Source organism: Scomber scombrus, chromosome 18, assembly GCF_963691925.1.
Source record: "Scomber scombrus chromosome 18, fScoSco1.1, whole genome shotgun sequence".
In the NCBI taxonomy this organism is placed as follows: domain Eukaryota; kingdom Metazoa; phylum Chordata; class Actinopteri; order Scombriformes; family Scombridae; genus Scomber; species Scomber scombrus.
This window is the reverse complement of record NC_084987.1, coordinates 2924456-2946894: the sequence shown is the minus strand read 5'-3', so window position 1 is coordinate 2946894 and position 22439 is coordinate 2924456. Positions and strand designations below refer to the sequence as shown.

The window sequence follows — 22439 nt, the reverse complement described above, 5'->3', positions numbered from 1 at the left end:
ACTGTGAAATTCCCATCCAACCATTCTCTCCTGAAGAAGAACGTTCACAATATGAAAGAAAGAAGGTAAATAAAGAAAGAAAGAAAGAAAGAAAGAAAGAAAGAAAGAAAGAAAGAAAGAAAGAAAGACAACAAAAACTGAAGTGCTTCACAGAGGACTGAGAAATACAATAAAAACAGATTATAACCATTCATATTTACATTATTACTAAAGGTTTGGGGGCTGGACCGTGTAGACTGATCCTCGCAGATGATTGGCTGAAACGCACCGTCAATCAAAACTACAATTTCCGGTCTGCGCCGTTGCTAAGTAACAGGTCTCCTAGGCGTCGTTTCTCTAGTTAGCCTAGAAGCTAAAGTTAAGATGCTTTGATGCGGTTGTTTAGATAATTTGTAGCTTTTAAAACATCTCAGTTGAAGCCATGACGACTATAAAAGACGGAGAGTACACAGCCACGATCTACAAACTGGTGAGAGTGCTGTTGTTTTAATTGTGGTTAGCATTAGCTTCCTAGCCAGCCTAGATACAACCAAAAAAACATTAAATAAAATACTCATCTCAGTGTTTTTTGACTTATTGACACACACGAATCGACACATGACACGTTTCCTGAACTGTGTGACACTGCTGCTAAATTCAGCATTAATATAATATAAACAAATACCACGTATGTTCATTTAAAAGCAGTCTAAACTTCAATAACGTGCTGGTCGTGTGTCTAATGTTAACTGTTGATACACTGTGTGTTAAATGGAAATGATGAGATAAATTATGAGCGATGTAGTATGCAGTATTACAGTAAAAGTACTGCAGTATTATAGTGATGTAGTATGCAGTATTACAGTAAAAGTACTGCAGTATTATAGTGATGTAGTATGCAGTATTACAGTAAAAGTACTGCAGTATTATGAGTGATGTAGTATGCAGTATTACAGTAAAAGTACTGCAGTATTATGAGTGATGTAGTATGCAGTATTACAGTAAAAGTACTGCAGTATTATAGTGATGTAGTATGCAGTATTACAGTAAAAGTACTGCAGTATTATGAGCGATGTAGTATGCAGTATTACAGTAAAAGTACTGCAGTATTATGAGTGATGTAGTATGCAGTATTACAGTAAAAGTACTGCAGTATTATGAGTGATGTAGTATGCAGTATTACAGTAAAAGTACTGCAGTATTATAGTGATGTAGTATGCAGTATTACAGTAAAAGTACTGCAGTATTATAGTGATGTAGTATGCAGTATTACAGTAAAGTAGTGGTTTGGTCCTCTGACTGATATATTATTATTATGACATCATTAGATTATTAATAGTGAAGCATCAGTGTTAGAGCAGCATGTTACTGTTGTAGCTGCTGGAGGTGGAGCTAGTTTACACTACTTTATATACAGTTAGCTAGTTTAGTCCAGTGGTTCCCAACCTAGGGGTGGGGCCCCTCCAAAGGGTCAGCAGATAAATGTGAGGGGTGGTGAGATGATTAATGGGAGAGGAAAGAAGAACAAACTAAGTTCTGATACACAAATGTGTTTTCAGTTGTTGGACTTTTTCTCTAATCTTTGATTTTTGCTGAAATATTGGATCATTTGAACATTTATTGAAATGAAAGCATGTGAGAAGTTTAGAGGGAAAAATCACTATTTGGTGGAGCTGTTAACAACTCATAGACATCTGAAATGTGAGCCGACTACACACTGCTGTCTGGTTTCATCTTTAACAATGTGTTGTATTTATAAAGCTTGTTATATTATCCATTGTGTCAAATCTGCATCTGAAAAGTAACTAAAGCTGTCAAATAAATGTAGTGGAGTAGAAAGTACAATATTTCCCTCTGAGATGTAGAAAGTAGCATCACATGGAAATACTACAGTAAATTACAAGTACCTCAAACTGTACTACAGTAAAGTACAAGTAGCTCAAACTGTACTACAGTAAAGTACTAGTAGCTCAAACTGTACTACATTAAAGTACAAGTACCTCAAACTATACTACAGTAAAGTACAAGTACCTCAAACTGTACTACAGTAAAGTACTAGTAGCTCAAACTGTACTACATTAAAGTACAAGTACCTCAAACTGTACTACAGTAAAGTACAAGTACCTCAAATTGTACTGCACTAAAGTACAAGTACCTCAAACTGTACTACAATAAAGTACAAATACCTCAAACTGTACTACAGTAAAGTACAAGTACCTCAAACTGTACTACATTAAAGTACAAGTACCTCAAACTGTACTACAGTAAAGTACAAGTACCTCAAACTGTACTACAGTAAAGTACAAGTACCTCAAACTGTACTACATTAAAGTACAAGTACTTCAAACTGTACTACAGTAAAGTACAAGTACCTCAAACTGTACTGCAATAAAGTACAAATACCTCTAACTGTACTACAATGAAGTACAAGTACCTCAAACTGTACTGCAGTAAAGTACAAGTACCTCAAACTGTACTACAGTAAAGTACAAGTACCTCAAACTGTACTACAGTAAAGTACAAGTACCTCAAACTGTACTACAGTAAAGTACAAGTACCTCAAAATAATAAATATACAGTATATATTACATGTGTTGAAACGCTGTGAGACGATCTCAGTTCATTCTTTGCTCTCTTTTAGATTAAAGACAGCCAGTATGTAGAAGCAATACACATCCTGAACGGGCAGCTTCAGAAACACACAAAGGTAAGTGTCTAAATAGCATTCATGTAAATTGTGATTTTTCTGACATGTTATCACTAAATGATAAATCAAGATATTTGTTAATACTCAGCGTGGGAGGATATTTATCAGTGTTTTTATCCGTGTCTCAGTCCAGGGCGGCGCTCTCTCTGCTGGGTTACTGCTACTATCACATCCAGGACTTCACCAACGCTGCGGAGTGCTACGAGCAGCTCACCCAGCTGCACCCGGAGGTGGAGGAGTACAAGGTGTACTACGCCCAGTCCCTGTACAAAGCTGGTGCTTATCCCGAAGCCACCAAGGCCTCCTTCGCACTGGACACCTCAAGCAGTCACACCAAGGTCCAACACACACACACACACACACACACACACACACACACACACACACACACACACACACACACACACACACACACACACACACACACACACACACACACACACACACACACAGAGCAACATTTCATCAGGACCTGAAGTGTTTGGGTCCAGGTGATTCCCCCCGACTATGTTGTATAATTTGAAATTTTTAATTTTTTTAACAACTACACCTTGTTTACATTGAAATCTTTCACTGTGTTTCCACCATCTGTTTCACACTTTCCATCACCAGGACCTTTTGTTCCACTGAAGCGCTCTGATGAATGCATAGAGGCCATAAAATACACAATACAATACAAATGAAATAACACAAGTAAAAGATCTGCAAAGCTCAGCAACAGCGAGCTCGTTTTTATTAACAGGAAAAAGGACTCAAAAAATAATTGAATTTTTTTTTTCCTTCTTTTTGATATGAGAAAACAAATTGAAACGTTACTATAATTTCTTTCAATGGTGTAAAAAAGGAACAGGTTGAAACTCATGAAAAGGAACTACGGATTAAAGTTTAACAAAATGTGAAGTTCATGTCAGTGCTTAATATTTGCCCCAAAGTCAAACAAGCTTTTGGTTTGTCATGTCACGCCCTGTCCCTGTTTTACCTTTTAGCTTTTTCTTCCCCCCCCCCCCTCTCTGTCTCTCTCTCTCCCTCTCCCTCCCTCTCCCTATCTCTCTCTTTCTCTCTCTCCCTCTCTCTCTCTCTCTCTCTCCCTATCTCTCTCTTTCTCTCTCTCTCCCTCTCTCTCTCTTCTCACTCTCTCTCTCTTTCTCTCTCTCCCTCTCTCTCTCTCTCTCTCTCTCTCTCTCTCTCTCTCTCTCTCTCTCTCTTTCTCTCTCTCTCCCTCTCTCTCTCTCTCTCTCTCTCTCTCTCTCTCTCTCTCTCTTTCTCTCTCTCTCTCTCCCTCTCTCTCTCTCTCTCTCTCTCTCTCTCTCTCTCTCTCTCTCTCTCTCTCTCTCTCTCTCTCTCTCTCTGCCACAGATGGTCAAGCTGCAGGCCTGCATCAAATATTGTGAGGAATATTACTCGGCTGCTAAGGTGACGAGCTTACACATATGAAATAATTTTCATTAGTTTTTAGTTTTATTTAGTTTTTCAGTTTGATGTGTTTTTATTTAAGTGATTTAATAGTTTTAGTTTAGTTTTAAAAAGTAGTCAAAATATTCCCATATTGGGCTGTGTGGTGTGTTGTTTTTTGCCTGGAACTTCTTCTTCTTCTTTCTAGAAAGTCGTAAAATGCACGTCAAGCAGGCCTCCGCTCTGCTGCCACCTACTGGCACTAGCCTGTTATCTCAAGAAGTCAAACTGAACAGGACACAGTAAAAATTGAGCTGATTTTATCTGCAGTTCAGTTTAGTTTTAGTTAGTTTTGCATTGTTCATTGTATTTTTTATTACGGTTTCATTTTTTAATTTTATTTCAGTAACTAAATAATTTTTAACTGCGTTTTATTTTTATTTTTAGTTAACTGTAATAACCCTGGTTAGTGCATACAAATTGTACCGCTTTAAAGCATTATTATCTGCAGCCAAACACACAAGATCTTTCATTTTTGTGTGTGTGTGTGTGTGTGTGTGTGTGTGTGTGTGTGTGTGTGTGTGTGTGGTGTGTGTGTGTGTGTGTGTGTGTGTGTGTGTGTGTGTGTGTGTGCGTGTGTTGTGTGTGTGTGTGTGTTTTGCAGTCACTGCTGGAGCAGCTGCCCCCGGACGACCCGGACTACATCTACAATATGGGCTGTTTGCTTTACCAGGACGGCAAGTACGAGGAAGCCTGCAAGAGGTTTATGTCTGCCATGCAGGTGCTGGGATACATGCCAGGTAATCATTCAAAAACACACACACACACACACACACACACACACACACACACACACACACACACACACACACACACAGAGAATACAGAATACAGAGCTGCAATGAGTAGTCAATTAATCGATCAGTTAACAGAAAATTAATTAAGTTTGAGTCATTTTTGAGGAAAAATGTCTAAATTCTCTCATTCCGGCTTCTTAAATGTGAATCTTTTCTTTTTTCTTTAGTCCTTTATGACAATAAAACTGAAGAGTTGTGACAAAACAAGATCAGGTTGCATCTTGTTCTAACTCAACTGTAGACCAAGTATTTTGGTTACAGTTCATGCCACATAATCGCAGCGCGTTTCAACTCTGGCAAGGAACCTTTGCTACACATCATTCCCCTCTCTCTCTCTCTCTCCCTGTTTCCTGTCGGCCTCTGTGCCAGCACAAATAAAGGCTTAAAAAAAAAATTTAAAAGCAGTCACAAACAGAAAAAGTCTTCAGCTGTGATTTAAAGGAACTGAGAGTTGGAGCAGACCTGCAGAGTTTTTGTTCAGATATGTGCAGAATAAAAACCGAACGCTGCTTCTCCAGGTTTAGTTTGGACTCTGGAGACAGAAAGCAGACCTGTCCCAGATCACCTGGTGGAGGTCTGCATGGTTCATAACGTAGCAGCAGATCAGAAATGTATTTTGGCTCTTTGACTCATTCAGTGCCCTGTAAACCAACAGCAGTATTTAAAGTCTATTCTTTCACAAACAGGAAGCCAGTGTAAAGTGATATGATTCCACTTTCTTGGGCTGAGTGAGGACTCAAGCTGCTGCTGTCTGATACACTTTTTAGGGAGACCTGTAAAGATGCTGCTACAGTAGTTGAATCTATGGAAGATAAATGCATAGACACGTTTTTGACATAGTTCCTTTAATCTTTCATATATCCTCGAGGTGATAGTAGGCTGACTTTGTAATTGTCTTAATGTGGCTGTTGAAATTAAAAAACAATGAAAAAAACTGCAATATGATTTGAATGTTATCGTCACAAATGCTGGTGTCATTGTTTTCTGCCCCTCTTCTCCCTCAGCGTTGTCCTACAACATCGCCCTGTGTAACTACAGCCTGAAGAACTACGACCAGTCCCTCAAATACATCGGAGAGATCATAGAGCGAGGCATCAGGGAACATCCAGGTAAAAAACACATCCAGGTGTCTCGTCAGCGAATATTTTACTGTTACAATCCGTTTGTGTTTCTGTTTTTTAATGATCCTGTTGACGAACTGCGTTTGTCCGGCAGAGCTGAGCATCGGGATGACGACAGACGGCATTGACGTCCACAGTGTGGGAAACACTCTGGTGCTGCATCAGTCCGCCCTGATCGAAGCATTCAACCTCAAAGCTGCCATCGAGTACCAGCAGAAGAACTGTAAGAACGCCGCTCACTGCCGCTGTGGCTTCTGAAACTTAACCTTTGTGTCGTCCTCCCGGGTCAAAATTGACCCCGTCTGTTTTGACTGTTTCCTTCTTTCCTCCCCTCCCTTCCTTCTTTCCTTCCTTCCTTCCTTCCTTCCTTCCTTCCTTCCTTCCTTCCTTCCTTCCTTCCTTCCATCTGTCCTTCTTTCCTCCCTCCTTTTCTCTTTCTTTCCTCCCCCTACCTTCCTTCCTTCCTTCCTTCCTTCCTTCCTTCCTTCCTTCCTTCCTTCCTTCCTCCTCTTCCTTCTTTTATTTCCCTCCCTTCCTCCCTTCCTTCCTTCCCTTCCTCCCTTCCTTCTTTTCTTCCCTCCCCTTCCTTCCACCCTCCTTTCCTTCCTTCTTCCTCCCTTCCTTCCTTCCTCCCTCCTTCCCTTCCTTCCTTCCTCCATTCCCCCTTTCTTCCTTCCTTCCTTTCATTCCTCCTTTCCTTCCTTCCTCCCTCGCTTCCATCCTTCCTTCCTTGACTCTAGGGACAACAGGAGGGTTAACACACATATAGCAAACTAAGAAAAAAGACCAATTTTTCCATAAGTAGATGATTTAATGGTGTTTAATCAATATAATGTAAAACAAGCCGGTGCCATCATGAAATCAAAGAATTTAAAGTCAGTTAATGTCAGTTGGAGTTTAAACACATTGCATCCCTTGTGTACTGTACTTGCTTATATAAAGGACTATATTTTCTATTTACTTTCATATAATTCCACTAGTTTTTAGTATAAGTACACCAGGTGCCACATCAATATTGTTATTAGTATGTCGTGAGTTTGTTTGGTAGTTTCGGCTCAGCTTCAGGTTTCACGATTCGGCACAAAAAAAGTAAAAGAATTAAGATTTGAATCATTACACATGCAAGCCCGAGAGCTAGAGGAAAAGGAACTTGTAAAGCCTCCTTTAATCTTAAAAAGAAGCAGTGTTATCCTCCTCGAACTCCCCCTCTCTCTCTCTCTCTCTCTCTCTCTCTCTCTCTCTCTCTCTCTCGTCTCTCTCTCCCCCCCCCTCCTCTCTCTCTCTCTCTCTCTCTCTCTCTCTCTATCTCTCTCTCTCTCTCTCTCTCTATCTCTCCTCCCCCCCCCTCCCTCTCTCTCTCTCTTTCTCTCTCTCTCTCTCATATCCCTCTGACACATTATTAGACGGAAGCTTTCAAAGAAACGGTGATCATAGAATGACAAGCTGTAAGGAGAATGAATGAAAACCAACATCAAACATCTGCTCTGCGTCTAAAGGACAGGCAGCTGCTTCATCTGCAGCTCGTCCTCACCGTGACAGACAGGAAGCCGAGACGCCCGAGGGCAGATCTGAGCCTCGGCTGTAGGGAAGAGCTCACATGTGCAACTTAACAAAAGTAGTAGCATGTGTCCTGGTAGCCTCGGGGTGAAGGTGCATGAAACACAACCAATACGTCCCCCGTTTATTCCAGCTTGAGACATTTGTTGCACCCTTCTCTCTCTTTCTTTTTCACCTCATATTTCCTGTAGCTGTTTCTCAGCTATCAAATATCTAATATGTGTAATATGTCATATGACTAATAGAAAGACTAAAAAATAGAAGCTGAAAAGTAGAAAGTAGAATATTTACCCAAAAATTGCATCATAATGGTACCATTGGAAAATAAATAATATATAATAACAAAATATATAAATAAATAAGTAAGTATGATAAATAGTAATTTTTAGAAAATAGTAAATGGGTGGCAAAATGTTAACAAATGTAATCTGCTAATTCTCCTATTTTAACATTTATTTGTGGATTATATTTTAATGAGCAAAATGTGTTTTGTTACAAATGACACTATTTTACTTATTACATTTTTGTTTTGAATTGCGATACTTGATCATAATTTACAATCATGATGAACAGTGGTTTAACACCTTTAAGATTTTGCTCAGGAGGGTTTTTTCCTCATGTTTTTAATATTTAACATGTTACTGAATACATATATTGCTGTTTTTAATTATTTGAAATCAATATTTTTTTATATTTAGTAAATAAATCATGATGTGAGCTTATTTGGAGCACACATGGGCTTAAATGGAGTCACAGTACCAATTAAACCCACTTTATTCATCAAATATCTTTATTTTATATTCCAACATCTACATGAACTAATGAATACATTTTCAAATGAGAGATAAATGTAAGAAATTATCTCTCATTTGAAATGCTATTCATTAGTCCATGTAGACTGCTTGGAACTAAGATATTTGGTGATTAATGGGAACATTTACCCTAACAGCTGGACTTAGGTCTTAGGAAGGAAGGAAGGAAGGAAGGAAGGAAGGAAGGAAGGAAGGAAGGAAGGAAGGAAGGACAGAAGGAAGGAAGGAAGGAAGGAAGGAAAGAAGGAAATAACTAAAAAAAGAAGAAAAGGAAGGGAGGAAGGACATATGGCAGGAAGGAAAGAAGGAAGGTATGAAGGAAGGAAGGAAGAAAGGAAGGAAGGAACGAAGAAAGGGAGGAAGGAAGGAAAAGAAAGAAAGAAAGAAGGGAGGAAGGACAGATAGAAGGAAGGTATGAAGGAAGAAAGGGAGGAAGGAAGGAAGGAAGGAAGGAATGAGGGAAGGAAGGAAGGAAGGACACAAGGAAGGAAGGAAGGAAGAAAGGGAGGAAGGAAGGAAAGAAGGAAATAACTAAAAAAAGAAGAAAAGGAAGGGAGGAAGGACATATGGCAGTAAGGAAAGAAGGAAGGTATGAAGGAAGGAAGGAAAGAAGGAAGGAACGAAGAAAGGGATGAAGGAAGGAAAAGAAAGAAGGAAGGGAGGAAGGACAGATAGAAGGAAGGTATGAAGGAAGAAAGGGAGGAAGGAAGGAAGGAAGGAAGGAAGGAATGAGGGAAGGAAGGAAGGAAGGACACATGGAAGGAAGGAAGAAAGGGAGGAAGGAAGGAAGGAAGGAAATAACTAAAAAAAGAAGAAAAGGAAGGGAGGAAGGACATATGGCAGGAAGGAAAGAAGGAAGGTATGAAGGAAGGAAGGAAGAAAGGAAGGAAGGAAGGAAGGAACGAAGAAAGGGAGGAAGGAAAGAAAAGAAAGAAAGAAGGAAGGGAGGAAGGACAGATAGAAGGAAGGTATGAAGGAAGAAAGGGAGGAAGGAAGGAAGGAAGGAATGAGGGAAGGAAGGAAGGACACATGGAAGGAAGGAAGGAAGGAAGAAAGGAAGGAAGGAAAGAAAGAAGGAACGGAGGAAGGACAGATAGAAGGAAGGTATGAAGGAAGAAAGGGAGGAAGGAAGGAAGGAAGAAAGGAAGGAAGGAAGGAAGGAAGGAAGGAAGGAAGGAAGGAAGGAAGGAACGAAGAAAATAACTAAAAAAAGAAGAAAAGGAAGGGAGGAAGGACATATGGCAGGAAGGAAAGAAGGAAGGGTATGAAGGAAGGAAGGAAGAAAGGAAGGAAGGAAGGAAGGAACGAAGAAAGGGAGGAAGGAAAGAAAAGAAAGAAAGAAGGAAGGGAGGAAGGACAGATAGAAGGAAGGTATGAAGGAAGAAAGGGAGGAAGGAAGGAAGGAAGGAATGAGGGAAGGAAGGAAGGACACATGGAAGGAAGGAAGGAAGGAAGGAAGGAAGGAAGAAAGGAAGGAAGGAAAGAAAGAAGGAACGGATGAAGGACAGATAGAAGGAAGGTATGAAGGAAGAAAGGGAGGAAGGAAGGAAGGAATGAGGGAAGGAAGGAGGGAAGGAAGGATAGATGGAAGGAAGAAAGGGAAGAAGGAAGGAAAGAAGGAAATAACTAAAAAAAGAAGAAAAGGAAGGGAGGAAGGACATATGGCAGGAAGGAAAGAAGGAAGGTATGAAGGAAGGAAGGAAGAAAGGAAGGAAGGAACGAAGAAAGGGAGGAAGAAGGAAAAGAAAGAAAGAAGGAAGGGAGGAAGGACAGATAGAAGGAAGGTATGAAGGAAGAAAGGGAGGAAGGAAGGAAGGAAGGAATGAGGGAAGGAAGGAAGGAAGGACACATGGAAGGAAGGAAGGAAGGAAGGAAGAAAGGGAGGAAGGAAGGAAAGAAAGAAGGAAGGGAGGAAGGACAGATAGAAGGAAGGTATGAAGGAAGAAAGGGAGGAAGGAAGGAAGGAATGAGGGAAGGAAGGAGGGAAGGAAGGATAGATGGAAGGAAGAAAGGGAGGAAGGAAGGAGAGAAGGAAATAACTAAAAAAAGAAGAAAAGGAAGGGAGGAAGGACATATGGCAGGAAGGAAAGAAGGAAGGTATGAAGGAAGGAAGGAAGAAAGGAAGGAAGGAACGAAGAAAGGGAGGAAGGAAGGAAAAGAAAGAAAGAAGGGAGGAAGGAAGGACAGATAGAAGGAAGGTATGAAGGAAGAAAGGGAGGAAGGAAGGAAGGAAGGAAGGAAGGAATGAGGGAAGGAAGGAAGGAAGGACACAATGGAAGGAAGGAAGGAAGGAAGAAAGGGAGGAAGGAAGGAAAGAAAGAAGGAAGGAGGAAGGACAGATAGAAGGAAGGTATGAAGGAAGAAAGGGAGGAAGGAAGGAAGGAAGGAATGAGGGAAGGAAGGAGGAAGGAAGGATAGATGGAAGGAAGAAAGGGAGGAAGGGAAGGAGAGAAGGAAATAACTAAAAAAAGAAGAAAAGGAAGGGAGGAAGGACATATGGCAGGAAGGAAAGAAGGAAGGTATGAAGGAAGGAAGGAAGAAAGGAAGGAAGGAACGAAGAAAGGGAGGAAGGAAGGAAAAGAAAGAAAGAAGGGAGGAAGGAAGGACAGATAGAAGGAAGGTATGAAGGAAGAAAGGGAGGAAGGAAGGAAGGAAGGAAGGAAGGAAGGAATGAGGGAAGGAAGGAAGGAAGGACACATGGAAGGAAGGAAGGAAGGAAGAAAGGGAGGAAGGAAGGAAAGAAAGAAGGAAGGGAGGAAGGACAGATAGAAGGAAGGTATGAAGGAAGAAAGGGAGGAAGGAAGGAAGGAATGAGGGAAGGAAGGAGGGAAGGAAGGATAGATGGAAGGAAGAAAGGAAGGGAGGAAGGAAGGACACATGGAAGGAAGGAAGGAAGGAGAGGAACATTTACCCTAACAGCTGAAAACATTGGTTAGAACATTAGAAAAGTCATCAAATGTAATAAGTTACATTACTTTGATTAAGTAATTGCGATAGTTACATTACTTATTACATTTTAAATAGAGTAACTAGTAATCTGTAACCTATTACATTTCCAATCCCTGATGATGAATGATTAACTCTTCCTTCATGGCTGTAATTGCTCCGTAATTTAATCTACTTTTAATGTAATGCACTTATCCAACGGTGCATTTTTTAAACTAATCCTTGTGCTTTCAGTATATCATTAAATTAGGCTGATTATTGAATCGCTTCATTACCCTTTTCAAGGTTTTCCAAAGGGAATTTTTGCACCGATTTAATTTTCTTACAGAAACTCAACCCTGCAGAGAACAAGTCTGCAGAAGGAAAAAGAAGAAACACTCGTACAGACTAAAAAATTAACTGATTTCTTTTATTTCTCTCTTCTGCAGTAAAGGGAGCTCAGGAGGCTTTGACAGACATGCCCCCCAGATCAGATGAGGTAACTGCAATTGCACGTTCACTCCCACTGTATCTGTGTGTGTGTGTGTGTGTGTGTGTGTGTGTGTGTGTGTGTGTGTGTGTGTGTGTGTGTGTGTGTGTGTGTGTGTGTGTGACCATTCAGCTGTAATCTGAATTAAGGCTGCCCGGACCCTGCCCAGAGATAACAGAGATTAATAGAATATTAGAGCGGTAACGTAGGTGTGAAGGCTCTAACGGAGGTAATGGTGATAGTTTTATCGTCTTGAATCCGCTTCATTAAAATAATGTACAGATGATACTCCGTCCTCGGCCCAGCCTGTAAGTGACTCTGAGTCATTACTCTTTCTACACTGGGGGAGAAGACTACCAGACAACTACTGCCCCCTAGTGGAAGTTAATACTCAGTGTCAGATAAATGAATGTTAGTGTCATAAACCTAAAATTCATGTTTCTGTCTCACATGAGAATCACCTCTTCTCTTCTAATTGTTTACTATATTTACAATGCAGTGTCACAGAGGATTGAAACATAGTGTATCACGTTAGAGTTTATTAATCCAGTAGTCGTTTTACAGAAGATTTATCTTTTTTTTTAGGAGAGAAAAACTCTGGTTCCAGCTTTTTAAATGTGAATATTTTCTTGTTTCTTGAGGTTTAATCTATGAACGTAAACTGAATTTCTTTGGGAAACAGTCATCAACATTTTCCCCTTTTATAGACCAGTCAACTAATTAATTAATTGGTCGGTCAGATTCTTCTTCTTCTTGTTCTTCTTGTTCTTCTTCTTCTACTCTTCTTCTTCTTCTTCTTCTTCTTCTTCTTCTTCTTCTTCTTCTTCTTCTTCTTCTTCTTCTTCTTCTTCTTCTTCTTCTTCTTCTTCTTCTTCTTCTTCTTTATCTTAAAGGATAGGTTTTAGTCATCTTCAATCTAATCTACAATCCTGATTTTGTGCAAAAAATGTATTCTAAAGTTTATCTGAAGCTAATATGAAGCTTTTGCCTTGGTCAAAATTATTGAAATGAAGTCAATATCTTTCAACGTTTACAGTCTTTTTAGCATCAGATTCCCTCTTAGTGTTTCCCTGTTGAGCTGTGGTGGAAGTATAGTAACAAAAAAGACTTTTGCTACTAAAAACACTGTAACGTTGAAACATAGAAGATGAAGATTTGAACTTTTAAATACTTTTTTTTTTGCACAGAAGGAGGACTGTGGATTTAGTCCTCGATCATTTGCATTGTAAGTGCATTATGAAGGTTGTCTTCTAATGGTCAGTATGAACAGGAGATGAACCTGTTTCAGTGTTCACATGATCACCTGGCCTGTTTTGTTCTTTTATCCTCACTTGGAAACCAGTGAAATCCTGCCAGCAGTCACACAGATTCTCTATAATTGAAATATGTGTGTTTGTTTGTGTTTTGGCAGGAGTTAGACCCGGTAACGCTCCACAACCAGCTCTGTTGAACATGGACATGAAGCCATCGGAGGGTTTTGAGAAACTCGCCTTCCTGCTGCAGCAGCCGTCCTTCCCTCCCGTCACCTTCGGGAACCTGCTGCTGCTCTACTGCAAACACGAGGTACGCTGCAGGTTACAGGTCGGACTGTCTGTGGATCAGTTACAGCTTTAAGTATCTATGAGCAAGAAATCCCAACCTGCTCCATGACTGCTGGGACCACATGAGCAAAGGACCGTCCACAGTGGAGGGTGGAGTCAACACCACAAGTATAACGCCATCTACAGTGGTGAACGATATCATTGCATCACTTTCAGAGCGATTTGATGAACGAGCCAATCAGAATCCTTCCTATAAACCATGCAGCAGCCTGACATTTACAGTAAAACCTGCAAATATCATCTTAATTATGACTTTATTTATTTATTTATTTATATTTAATTATTGCAATGCAGCCCAGAGGTTTGTCTCTCTTTATTATACAAAGATGCTGCAGCTTTGTTCTCTATTATAATGTGATATAAATCTTCTCATGTTCAGATGTGAGCTCATACTGTGAGTCTCTGCTTCAACATGTGCTGCTGTGTATCGGCTCAGTTTGGACATCACAGCAACTAGTGTCTGAAATACTTCTGATCAACACACTGAATCAGCAGCCGTCTTTTTTTATTTCTCTGTACAACATACAGCAGGAACAGCTCATCAGTATCTATTTTCATTAGCTGCAGACACAGCTGGAACCAGCAGCTGTTTACAGGACGTTATAGTGTGGATGCTCACATTGTTATCTTTATAGTTATTGTTATAGTTATTGTTCTTAATGGTGACGGCCCTTTACAGACTTATAACCAAATTCAGGTCCAATCTCTCTCTGCAAATCCTATGAAATGTGCATCTTATTTACCAGTTTCTAAAGTAATTTAATCACGTTCTCGTCAGCATTTTCCAGCACAGTGAGCGTCCACACAGGGAGCCGCAGTGTTTCTAAAGAAGGATCTGGATTCAGAGCTAAAAACACACAGAGGTGTCAGTCTTTCATTAAAATGGTATTAATGTCACTGCTGGAGTCAATCTCTCTCTTTCTCTCTTTCTCTCTTTCTCTCTCTCTTCTCTCTCTTCTCTCTCTCTCTCTCTCTCTCTCTCTCTCTCTCTCTCTCTCTCTCTCTCTCTCTCTCTCTATCTCTCTCTCTCTCTCTCTATCTCTCTCTTTCTCTCCCTCTCCCTCTCTCTCTGTCTCTCTCTCTCTCTCTCTCTCTCTCTCTTTCTCTCCCTCTCCCTCTCTCTCTGTCTCTCTCTCTCTCTCTATCTCTCTCTCTCTCTCTCTATCTCTCTCTTTCTCTCCCTCTCCCTCTCTCTCTGTCTCTCTCTCTCTCTCTCTCTCTCTCTCTTTCTCTCCCTCTCCCTCTCTCTCTGTCTCTCTCTCTCTCTCTCTTTCTCTCTCAGTATTTCGACCTGGCAGCAGACGTCTTGGCAGAAAACGCACATCTCACCTACAAGTTCCTCTCACCAGTAAGTTACATTAAATCCCTTTTCAGTGTTTTATGAAAAAATAGGGAGGGTGGGAGGGAGGGAGGAAGGAAAGGAGGAAGGAAGTGAGGAAAGAAGTACGGAAGGAGGAGGGAGCAAAGAAAGAGGGAAGGAGGGGAAGAACAAAGGAAAAATTAAAGAAAGAGGAAGGAAGGAAAGAAGGAACAGTCAAAACAGACGGGGTCAATTTGACCCTGGAGGACAACAGGAAGGTAATAATCATAAAGAGTTTCCAGTCACTGACATTTACTCTGACGTGTCTTTCTGCTCTTTCCAGTACATGTACGAGTTTCTCGACGCCTTGTTGACCTGTCAGACGGCACCGGAGGAGGTCAGTGAAATAATGTGACTTTTATTGTGGCGTTTATAAAGACAACCTTTAACCTCACTTGAGTGTAAGTGGCAGCAGGAACATTGTAAAACTACTCGGGATAGAATACATTTGTATTTGGAGGAACCTGCACACTTGACATTTGAAGTTCCTTTTGTAAAAACGGCATTATGGGCGACATTTTGACTAATCTGGTCAAAGTCGCCAGATATTTCTTTTTATACTGAAACTTTGTAGATGGATATCTGATTATCTTTGCTGCAGCTAATGCAGTAATTTATTCTGATGAGTATCTTTAGACAATAAAAACAACTTTCTCATTGTAGCTTTATGTCAAATTCTGGTATTTTTCTGTTTAGTTATATATTCAGTAATTTCCCTATTTTGCTCTTTCACAGGCGTTCAGGAAGTTTGATGAGATGAACGCCAAACTGACCGAGCAGTTACGCAAACTGGCCAAGCAGGTTGCTTACCTTCCTCTTCCTCTTCTTCCACTCTGCACCTTCTTTCTTTCATTCTGTGTATTTCTGTCTTTCTTCTCATATTTTATTCATACTATTACTTTCAGTTCAACTCTGCAAATATATATATATATATATATATATATATATATATATATATATATATATATATATATATATAAATATGCAATTTGCAAATATCACCACCGCATCAAATACAATATATTTATTTATGTAGAATAAATGTTGGATTTAGTTGTGAAGAAGTTGAGAGAGTTTCTTTGTCTTCCGTCAGGTGCAGGAAGCCCGGCTGGCTCGAGACGATGAAGGACAGAAGAAAGCTCTGCAGGACTACGACCTGATGCAGGAGAAGTGAGAAATGAAACTCAAACAGACACTTTTACAAAATCTGTACCAGAGTTTGACTGGCAGCTTTTTTTCATCAGCAAAAATTAACAGAGTCAAACACACCAAAGACGTTCGGGGTGAAAAAAACACCCTGAGAATCTCTACATGTGAAACACTTTCAGAGTCTTCTTCTTCTACAGCTTTGTCTTTATTTATTGAGTCTATCCTCCCATCTGCGTTTTTATTTCCAGGTACATCGTGGTCCTGATGGCCCAGGCAAAGATCTACTGGAACCGAGAGAACTTCCAGATGGTGGAGAAGATTTTCCGCAAGTCGGTGGAGGTCTGCAACGAGGACGACACCTGGAAGCTCAACGTGGCTCACGTGCTCTTCATGCAGAACAAATACAAGGAGGCCATCGGCTTCTACGAGCCCATCGTCAAGAAACACTACGATAACGTGAGTAGTTCAGGAGGACGGACGGCTCTACTCATGGGAGCGTGAAGAATAGAAAAACACATCAGACACTTGACTCTTGATTTTATTTTATTTTGAATTAACCACTCAAACACAGTGCCGTCTCTCTTCACCACCGACAGTCTGAGTTCAGGACTAAAAGTTGACAGTGTGCCTTTCTGTCCAGGTGGAGCAGTGTAACATTCAGGAGTGTCCGTGCAAGTGCAAACCTTCGGTAAAAGAATAGACGCAGAGCAGCTCTGCAGTGTCTTCACATCTGTGCATGAAATCTGTTTCCATCATTTTCTGCTGATGCTGGTTTTTTGTTTTTTCTCTTGTTTGATTGCAGTGGTGTTTCTGTCATTTACAGCAATGAAAAACAATCTGTTAGACGATGAAGTTACAGTAATCTTGGGTGATGTTTCTGGATTATTACTAACCCTCAATGAGAAGGAATGAAATAAAATAAAAAATGTACATTTTATTGAAAATAGTGTTGAAGCATGTTGTGGTTTGCAGGATGTCTTTAGTTTAATTAAACAACAATCAACAATTACTTTTATTTTCTACTGTTTAGAAATGAAGGATTTATTTTCTATTCTAATTATCATTAAAAGGCCTTAAAAAGTCTAAAATGAGGTTTCTTAAAGGTCTGATTTTTAACTAATTATTCAGTAAATGAATCTCCTTTTAAATCATTTCATTTAAACATTTGCATTTGAAGGTTGTCAAATGAAGTTTAACAAGCTGATGATTATTAGTAGGTAATGATAATGATTAATAAATGTGTGTGTTGTGCTGTAGATCCTGAATGTCAGCGCTGTCGTCCTGGCCAACCTGTGTGTGTCCTACATCATGACGAGTCAGAACGAAGAGGTAACGAACTTACAACGAGGCTTACAACACTGTCGACCCTATCAGTGTCACCCAATATAACAACACTGAAACCGGTCTGTTTGCTGCTAAGACTTCTTCTCTTAAGAATTTGGTTGGAATAGCTGATACTGAATGAGAATTTGCTATTTTGGCCAAATCGTCCAAAGCTGTCAGTTTGAATAAAGGAGGGATTAGCTAAGAAGGATTGGAGATGAAACAGCAGCATGACCAGTTAGTGTAGTATAGAATATTTTTAGGGTCCGTTAACATTCTTCTGCCTCTTTTTTTAAAATACATACTGTAAATCAGTCACGTCTCTTCTCTGTCTCGTCTTCATGTCGTCCTGCATCACCAGGCCGAAGAGCTGATGAGGAAGATCGAGAAAGAGGAGGAGCAGATATCCTACGACGACCCCGACAAGAAGGTCTTCCACCTGTGTATCGTCAACCTGGTCATCGGGTGAGTTCCTGCAGCTGCTGGGAAAACTCAATTTGGAGCCTTTCTCTGTGTTAAAAGTCCCCAAAAGTCTATAAAACAATCAGTCTCGCTCCTCCTGTTGTCCTCGAGTCAAGGAAGGAAGGGAGGGAAGGAAGGAGGGAAGAGAGGAAGAAGGAAGGAAAGGAGGGAGGGAGGAAGGAAAGGAGGGAGGTAGGAGGGAAGTAAGTAAGGGAGGAAGAAGGAAAGAAAGGAGGGAGGGAAGAAGGGAGGAAGGAAAAAGGGAAGGAAAGGAGGGAGGAAGGAAGGAAAGGAGGGAGGAAGGAAAGGAGGAAGGGAGGAAAGAAGGAAGGAAATGAGGGAGGGAGGAAGGGAGGAAGTACGAAGGGAAGGAAAAGAGGGAGGAAGGAAGGCAGGAAAGGAGGGAGGAAGGAAGGGAGGAAGGAAGGAGGGAAAGGAGGGAGGAAGGAAGGAGGGAAGGAAAGAAGGAAGGAAAGGAGGAAGGAAGGGAGGAAAGGAAAGAAGGAAGGAAGGAGGGAAGGACAGAAGGAAGGGAGGACGGAAGGAAGGAAGGACAGAGGAAGGAAGGAAGGAAGGAAGAGAGGAAAGAAGGAACAGTCAAAACAGACAGGATCAATTTGACCCGGGAGGACGACACAAAGGTTAATATTCCTTATCATGAATAATCTGTGGTGTTCTTTTCCTCCAGGACTCTGTACTGCGCCAAGGGAAACTACGACTTCGGCATCTCTCGCGTCATCAAGAGCCTGGAGCCTTACAACAAAAAGGTCAACTAGTTTATTTATGAGCTTTACATGGAAAGTGTTAAGCAGTCAGTCGCAGCAGGTCTGACCAGTCTCTCAAATAACAGCTGAGATATTTAGTTTATACTTTATTTATTGTCATCATCTCATTTTATGTATCTTGCACTTGTAATATAAGCTACATAGTGATGAAAAATAATGTGATTAGATGTGTCAACAAGTGATACAACACAATAACAATTAATTGAAGTAAATCAATAACAGTATTTACAGTACAGAATTAAAGTGTTACAGCATATTGTCGTCATTTTAAATTAATAGAAAAAGAAAAAAAAACATCAATTTTTATTTCATATTTAAAAGTCGGCTCGCTGGTTGTATGCCACAGGTCTGTAGATGTTTTTTAAATGGTTTCCACCTTTTTCAGAATAAAAGTACCAACGGTGCTTCTTTTAAAGGTGACGCATATTTTTTTATAAAAGGTTGTTTGGCTTCTATTTTCTAAGGGCAGAAAGCCGCAGTTATATGATCTCACGGGCCGAATGATAATGAACACAACTACAAGAAAAACTGGAAACGCTGGAAGTTTTTAAGCATTTTAAAACAAATATCAGCACCAAATATAACCGCCTGAGCCCTGTGGGACTCTCCCTCTCTCTCTCTCTCTCTCTCTCTCTCTCTCCCTCCGTCTCTCTCTCTCTCGCTCTCTCTCTCTCTCCCTCTCTCTCTCTCTCTCTCTCTCTCTCTCTCTCTCCCTCCGTCTCTCTCTCTCGCTCTCTCTCTCTCTCCCTCTCTCTCTCTCTCCCCTCTCTCTCTCTCTCTCCCTATCTCTCTCTCCCTCTCTCTCTCTCTCTCTCCCTCTCTCTCTCTCTCCGACTTTAGCATCTTCTCCGATATAGAGGCTCGCTCTTTTCTTTTTTTCGGGACCTTTTTGATCTCGTCCAGTCACAACAAGCTGAAATCCGGCTGCAGCTGAGTCCACCAAACACCAGCTGAGAACACAAGCGGTCATCCTGAGTGTTTCCCGCCTCGCCCTCACAACAAAGTGAAAGCAGAGGAGAGTTCAGGAATGTGAAGCCTGCGTTTAAAACCACAAGTCTAGATTAAAAGGTTCAGAAAAACAGGCAGACTTGGAGAATAGTGCAGACATTTTCTCTCTGCTGTTTATGTGCAGATTTCATAGGAAAACTCAACTTAAAGGATCAAGGTGGAGATATTAATTACATTTTTCTTAGTGTAAGGAAATCCCATGAAAAGACCAAAACCAACAATCCCCAAACTCATTGATTCCTATTGAAGATCTTTAAAAATAGCTCACAGATATGTCCTTACATGTTTTAAAAGTAGCTGCAGATCAAGTGAAAAAAGCGCTATAGCACTTTTTTTCAACAGAAGATGAATCCACATTTGGTGCATTTATGTAAAATAGTTAATATGTGTGTGTGTTTCTGTGTTTGTGTGTTTGTATGCATGTGTGTGTGCGTGTGTGTAGCTGGGGACGGACACATGGTTCTACGCCAAGCGGTGCTTCCTGTCTCTGCTGGAGAACATGTCCAAACATATGGTCATGCTGAGGGACGCTGTGGTACAGGAGTGTATTCAGTTCCTGGAGCACTGCGAGGGTAAATCACACACACACACACACACACACACACGCACACACACACACACCTGAAAAAACGCCCGACCACTTCATTACAGCAACACGTGTATTTTCAATTCACTCTCTGTTTTTACTCTCTACCAACTCCTGAGGGAAATATCTGGCTCTTTAGCTGCTAAATGCTCCACTATGTTCACCAGCTAGTCTGCAGATAACTGAGTGTGTTTGCTGTTTGGTGCTGAGCAGGTAGTGAACAGTGATGCTATGAGAGCACTGAGAGTGAACCAGAACAGTAAAGTTGCAGCCGGACAGCTAAACAATGAGCTAAAACTCAACTATAAAGCTCCTTAAAGCGATGGGAGCTGCAGAGTCTCTGATAATTCTCTGTAGGACAGTAAAAATATAGACTACAGCTGCTTTACACTAATTATTAAAACCATGTATGTATTATTAAAGCTGGGCAGAGTACCATTCCCCCCCAGTGGTCACTTGTGGTATTGCAGCTAAAAAATAAAGCATTTCCCCATAGACCAGCATTGTAAAACTGTCGACAGGACACCTTGAACTGCAGATAAGATCTATTATGACTCTTTGGGCCGAACTGGGGAAACACTACTGAGCATGTGCATTGGGCCAAGCAATTCTTATAGGACTGAATAGGCAACATTTTGGGTCCGTTATCCAGGTCTGATAATACATGATCCATGATTAAAACCTAGGAAGCAATCTACTCTACTTTACACTTTTAATCATATTTAAACATCTCTTTATGTTGCCATGTGTTGCTTTTGTATCCTATCTAGATGTATTTTATGTTTTATGTAAAGCACTTTGAATTGCCTTGTTGTTGAAATGTGCTATAAAAATAAATCCGCCTTGCTTTACACATAAACTTAGTTCTGGATTTTGGAGCAACCAAATCCTGATTTCCATAAAATGTACTTAATGAGCCTGTGACTTTTCTTCATAGCTCCTCGATCCATCAGTTGTAACTCCGCTGCACTATTGTCTTTTGTTCCTCCTGTAGTTTACGGGAAGGAGGTGACGGCCATCATCGAGCAGCCTCTGGAGGAGATCCGCGTTCACATCGGCAAGAACACCGTCACCTACGAGGCTCGGCTGCTGAAGGCCCTTTTCTACGAAGTAATCGGCTGGAACAAGTGACGTCATACACACACACACATTTCATCTTCGAATCGAAGGATAAAAATGGATTTAAAGACGATTGTCTCGCACACAGTAATCACGGAATTTCTGGGAATCTAAATCATCTTCCAGGATTCTGACTTCCTTTTTGGACTGAATCCTTCTCTCTCTCTGCCACACACATACACAGACACACACACACACACACACACACACACACACACACACACACCAGGAGGGGAACCTTTTGTTGTGGAGTCAACTCGAGCTCGGGGAGTTTTGGCAGAAGCATAAAATACCAGTCTGATCTTACATAACCAGTTTGTTTTGTTTTCACATAGTCAGATTTTTTTGTGGGGAAATATAACCAGAGATGATCTTCAGTAGTAAAAAACAAAACTGAGTCGGTCTTTGTTTTCATTGTGTTTATTCTGCTAATGTAAAACACTGTATCGTCTACATACATTCATAGTTTCATGCATATATTTCCTGTTTGTCCTCTGCTGGTTCGTCTTTACATACTGAACATTTTGTGGTTTTATATTCAGCAGTTTTCAACCGCAAAGTAATAATTTAAAGAAAATAAACATTATTATTATTTTTGGAGAAAATAAATTGAAGTGTGTCTTTGAGAGTTTTTGACTGCTAAATATTCATATCCATCCATCCTGTTTTATTTTCTGATGATCGCAGAGCAACGTGAAACATCGCAATATTTAACTGACATTATTGCATCGAATTCAGACTAAAACTACCATAGACTGTCGCTATGAATCCATCTGACAGGAAAATAATCCTCCAAAACCCTGATTTCATTCAGGAAGTAAATAAATACTATCAGCCTCAACACCAGTTTGTTGAAATCAGATTTTTCCCTTTTTCAATCACACAAGATATTTGTAAAATGGATCGGGGCTTCACTAATTTCAAAAGGCATCTTATTTGGGATTAATTAAAAACCATAAAATAGATTAAACACATTGGGGATAAAGCTTTCTTCCTCCTCACATATTCCAACAAGAAAAACAAAGAAGATTAAAAAATATATATTTATATTAAAGGGGACATATTCTGCAAATATGAAAGTGGAGAACCTTAGCAACCCCCTTAGCAACCAAGACTTCGGCCGTTAGTAGGCATGTGCGAATCATTTAAAACAATCTCGAATTATAAACTTGGAAATATCCGTACATGTTGAAGCCTGATTCAAAT

At 40.4% G+C, this 22439-nt stretch overlaps 1 protein-coding gene across 1 annotated transcript; it reads left to right on the top strand.

Moving 5' to 3' along the window:
* Positions 1-325: 325 nt before the first annotated feature.
* Positions 326-21354, top strand: ift70 (intraflagellar transport 70). The gene is given in 20 exon segments (XM_062438180.1): positions 326-469; positions 2621-2686; positions 2815-3024; positions 4043-4099; positions 4743-4878; positions 5940-6044; positions 6151-6279; positions 11800-11849; positions 13252-13279; positions 13282-13403; positions 14724-14789; positions 15085-15138; positions 15537-15602; positions 15895-15971; positions 16199-16406; positions 17208-17279; positions 17635-17738; positions 18424-18502; positions 19971-20100; positions 21109-21354. Coding segments are annotated over 20 exon segments (1944 nt in total). The 5' UTR covers positions 326-421; the 3' UTR covers positions 21246-21354.
* Positions 21355-22439: the final 1085 nt, after the last annotated feature.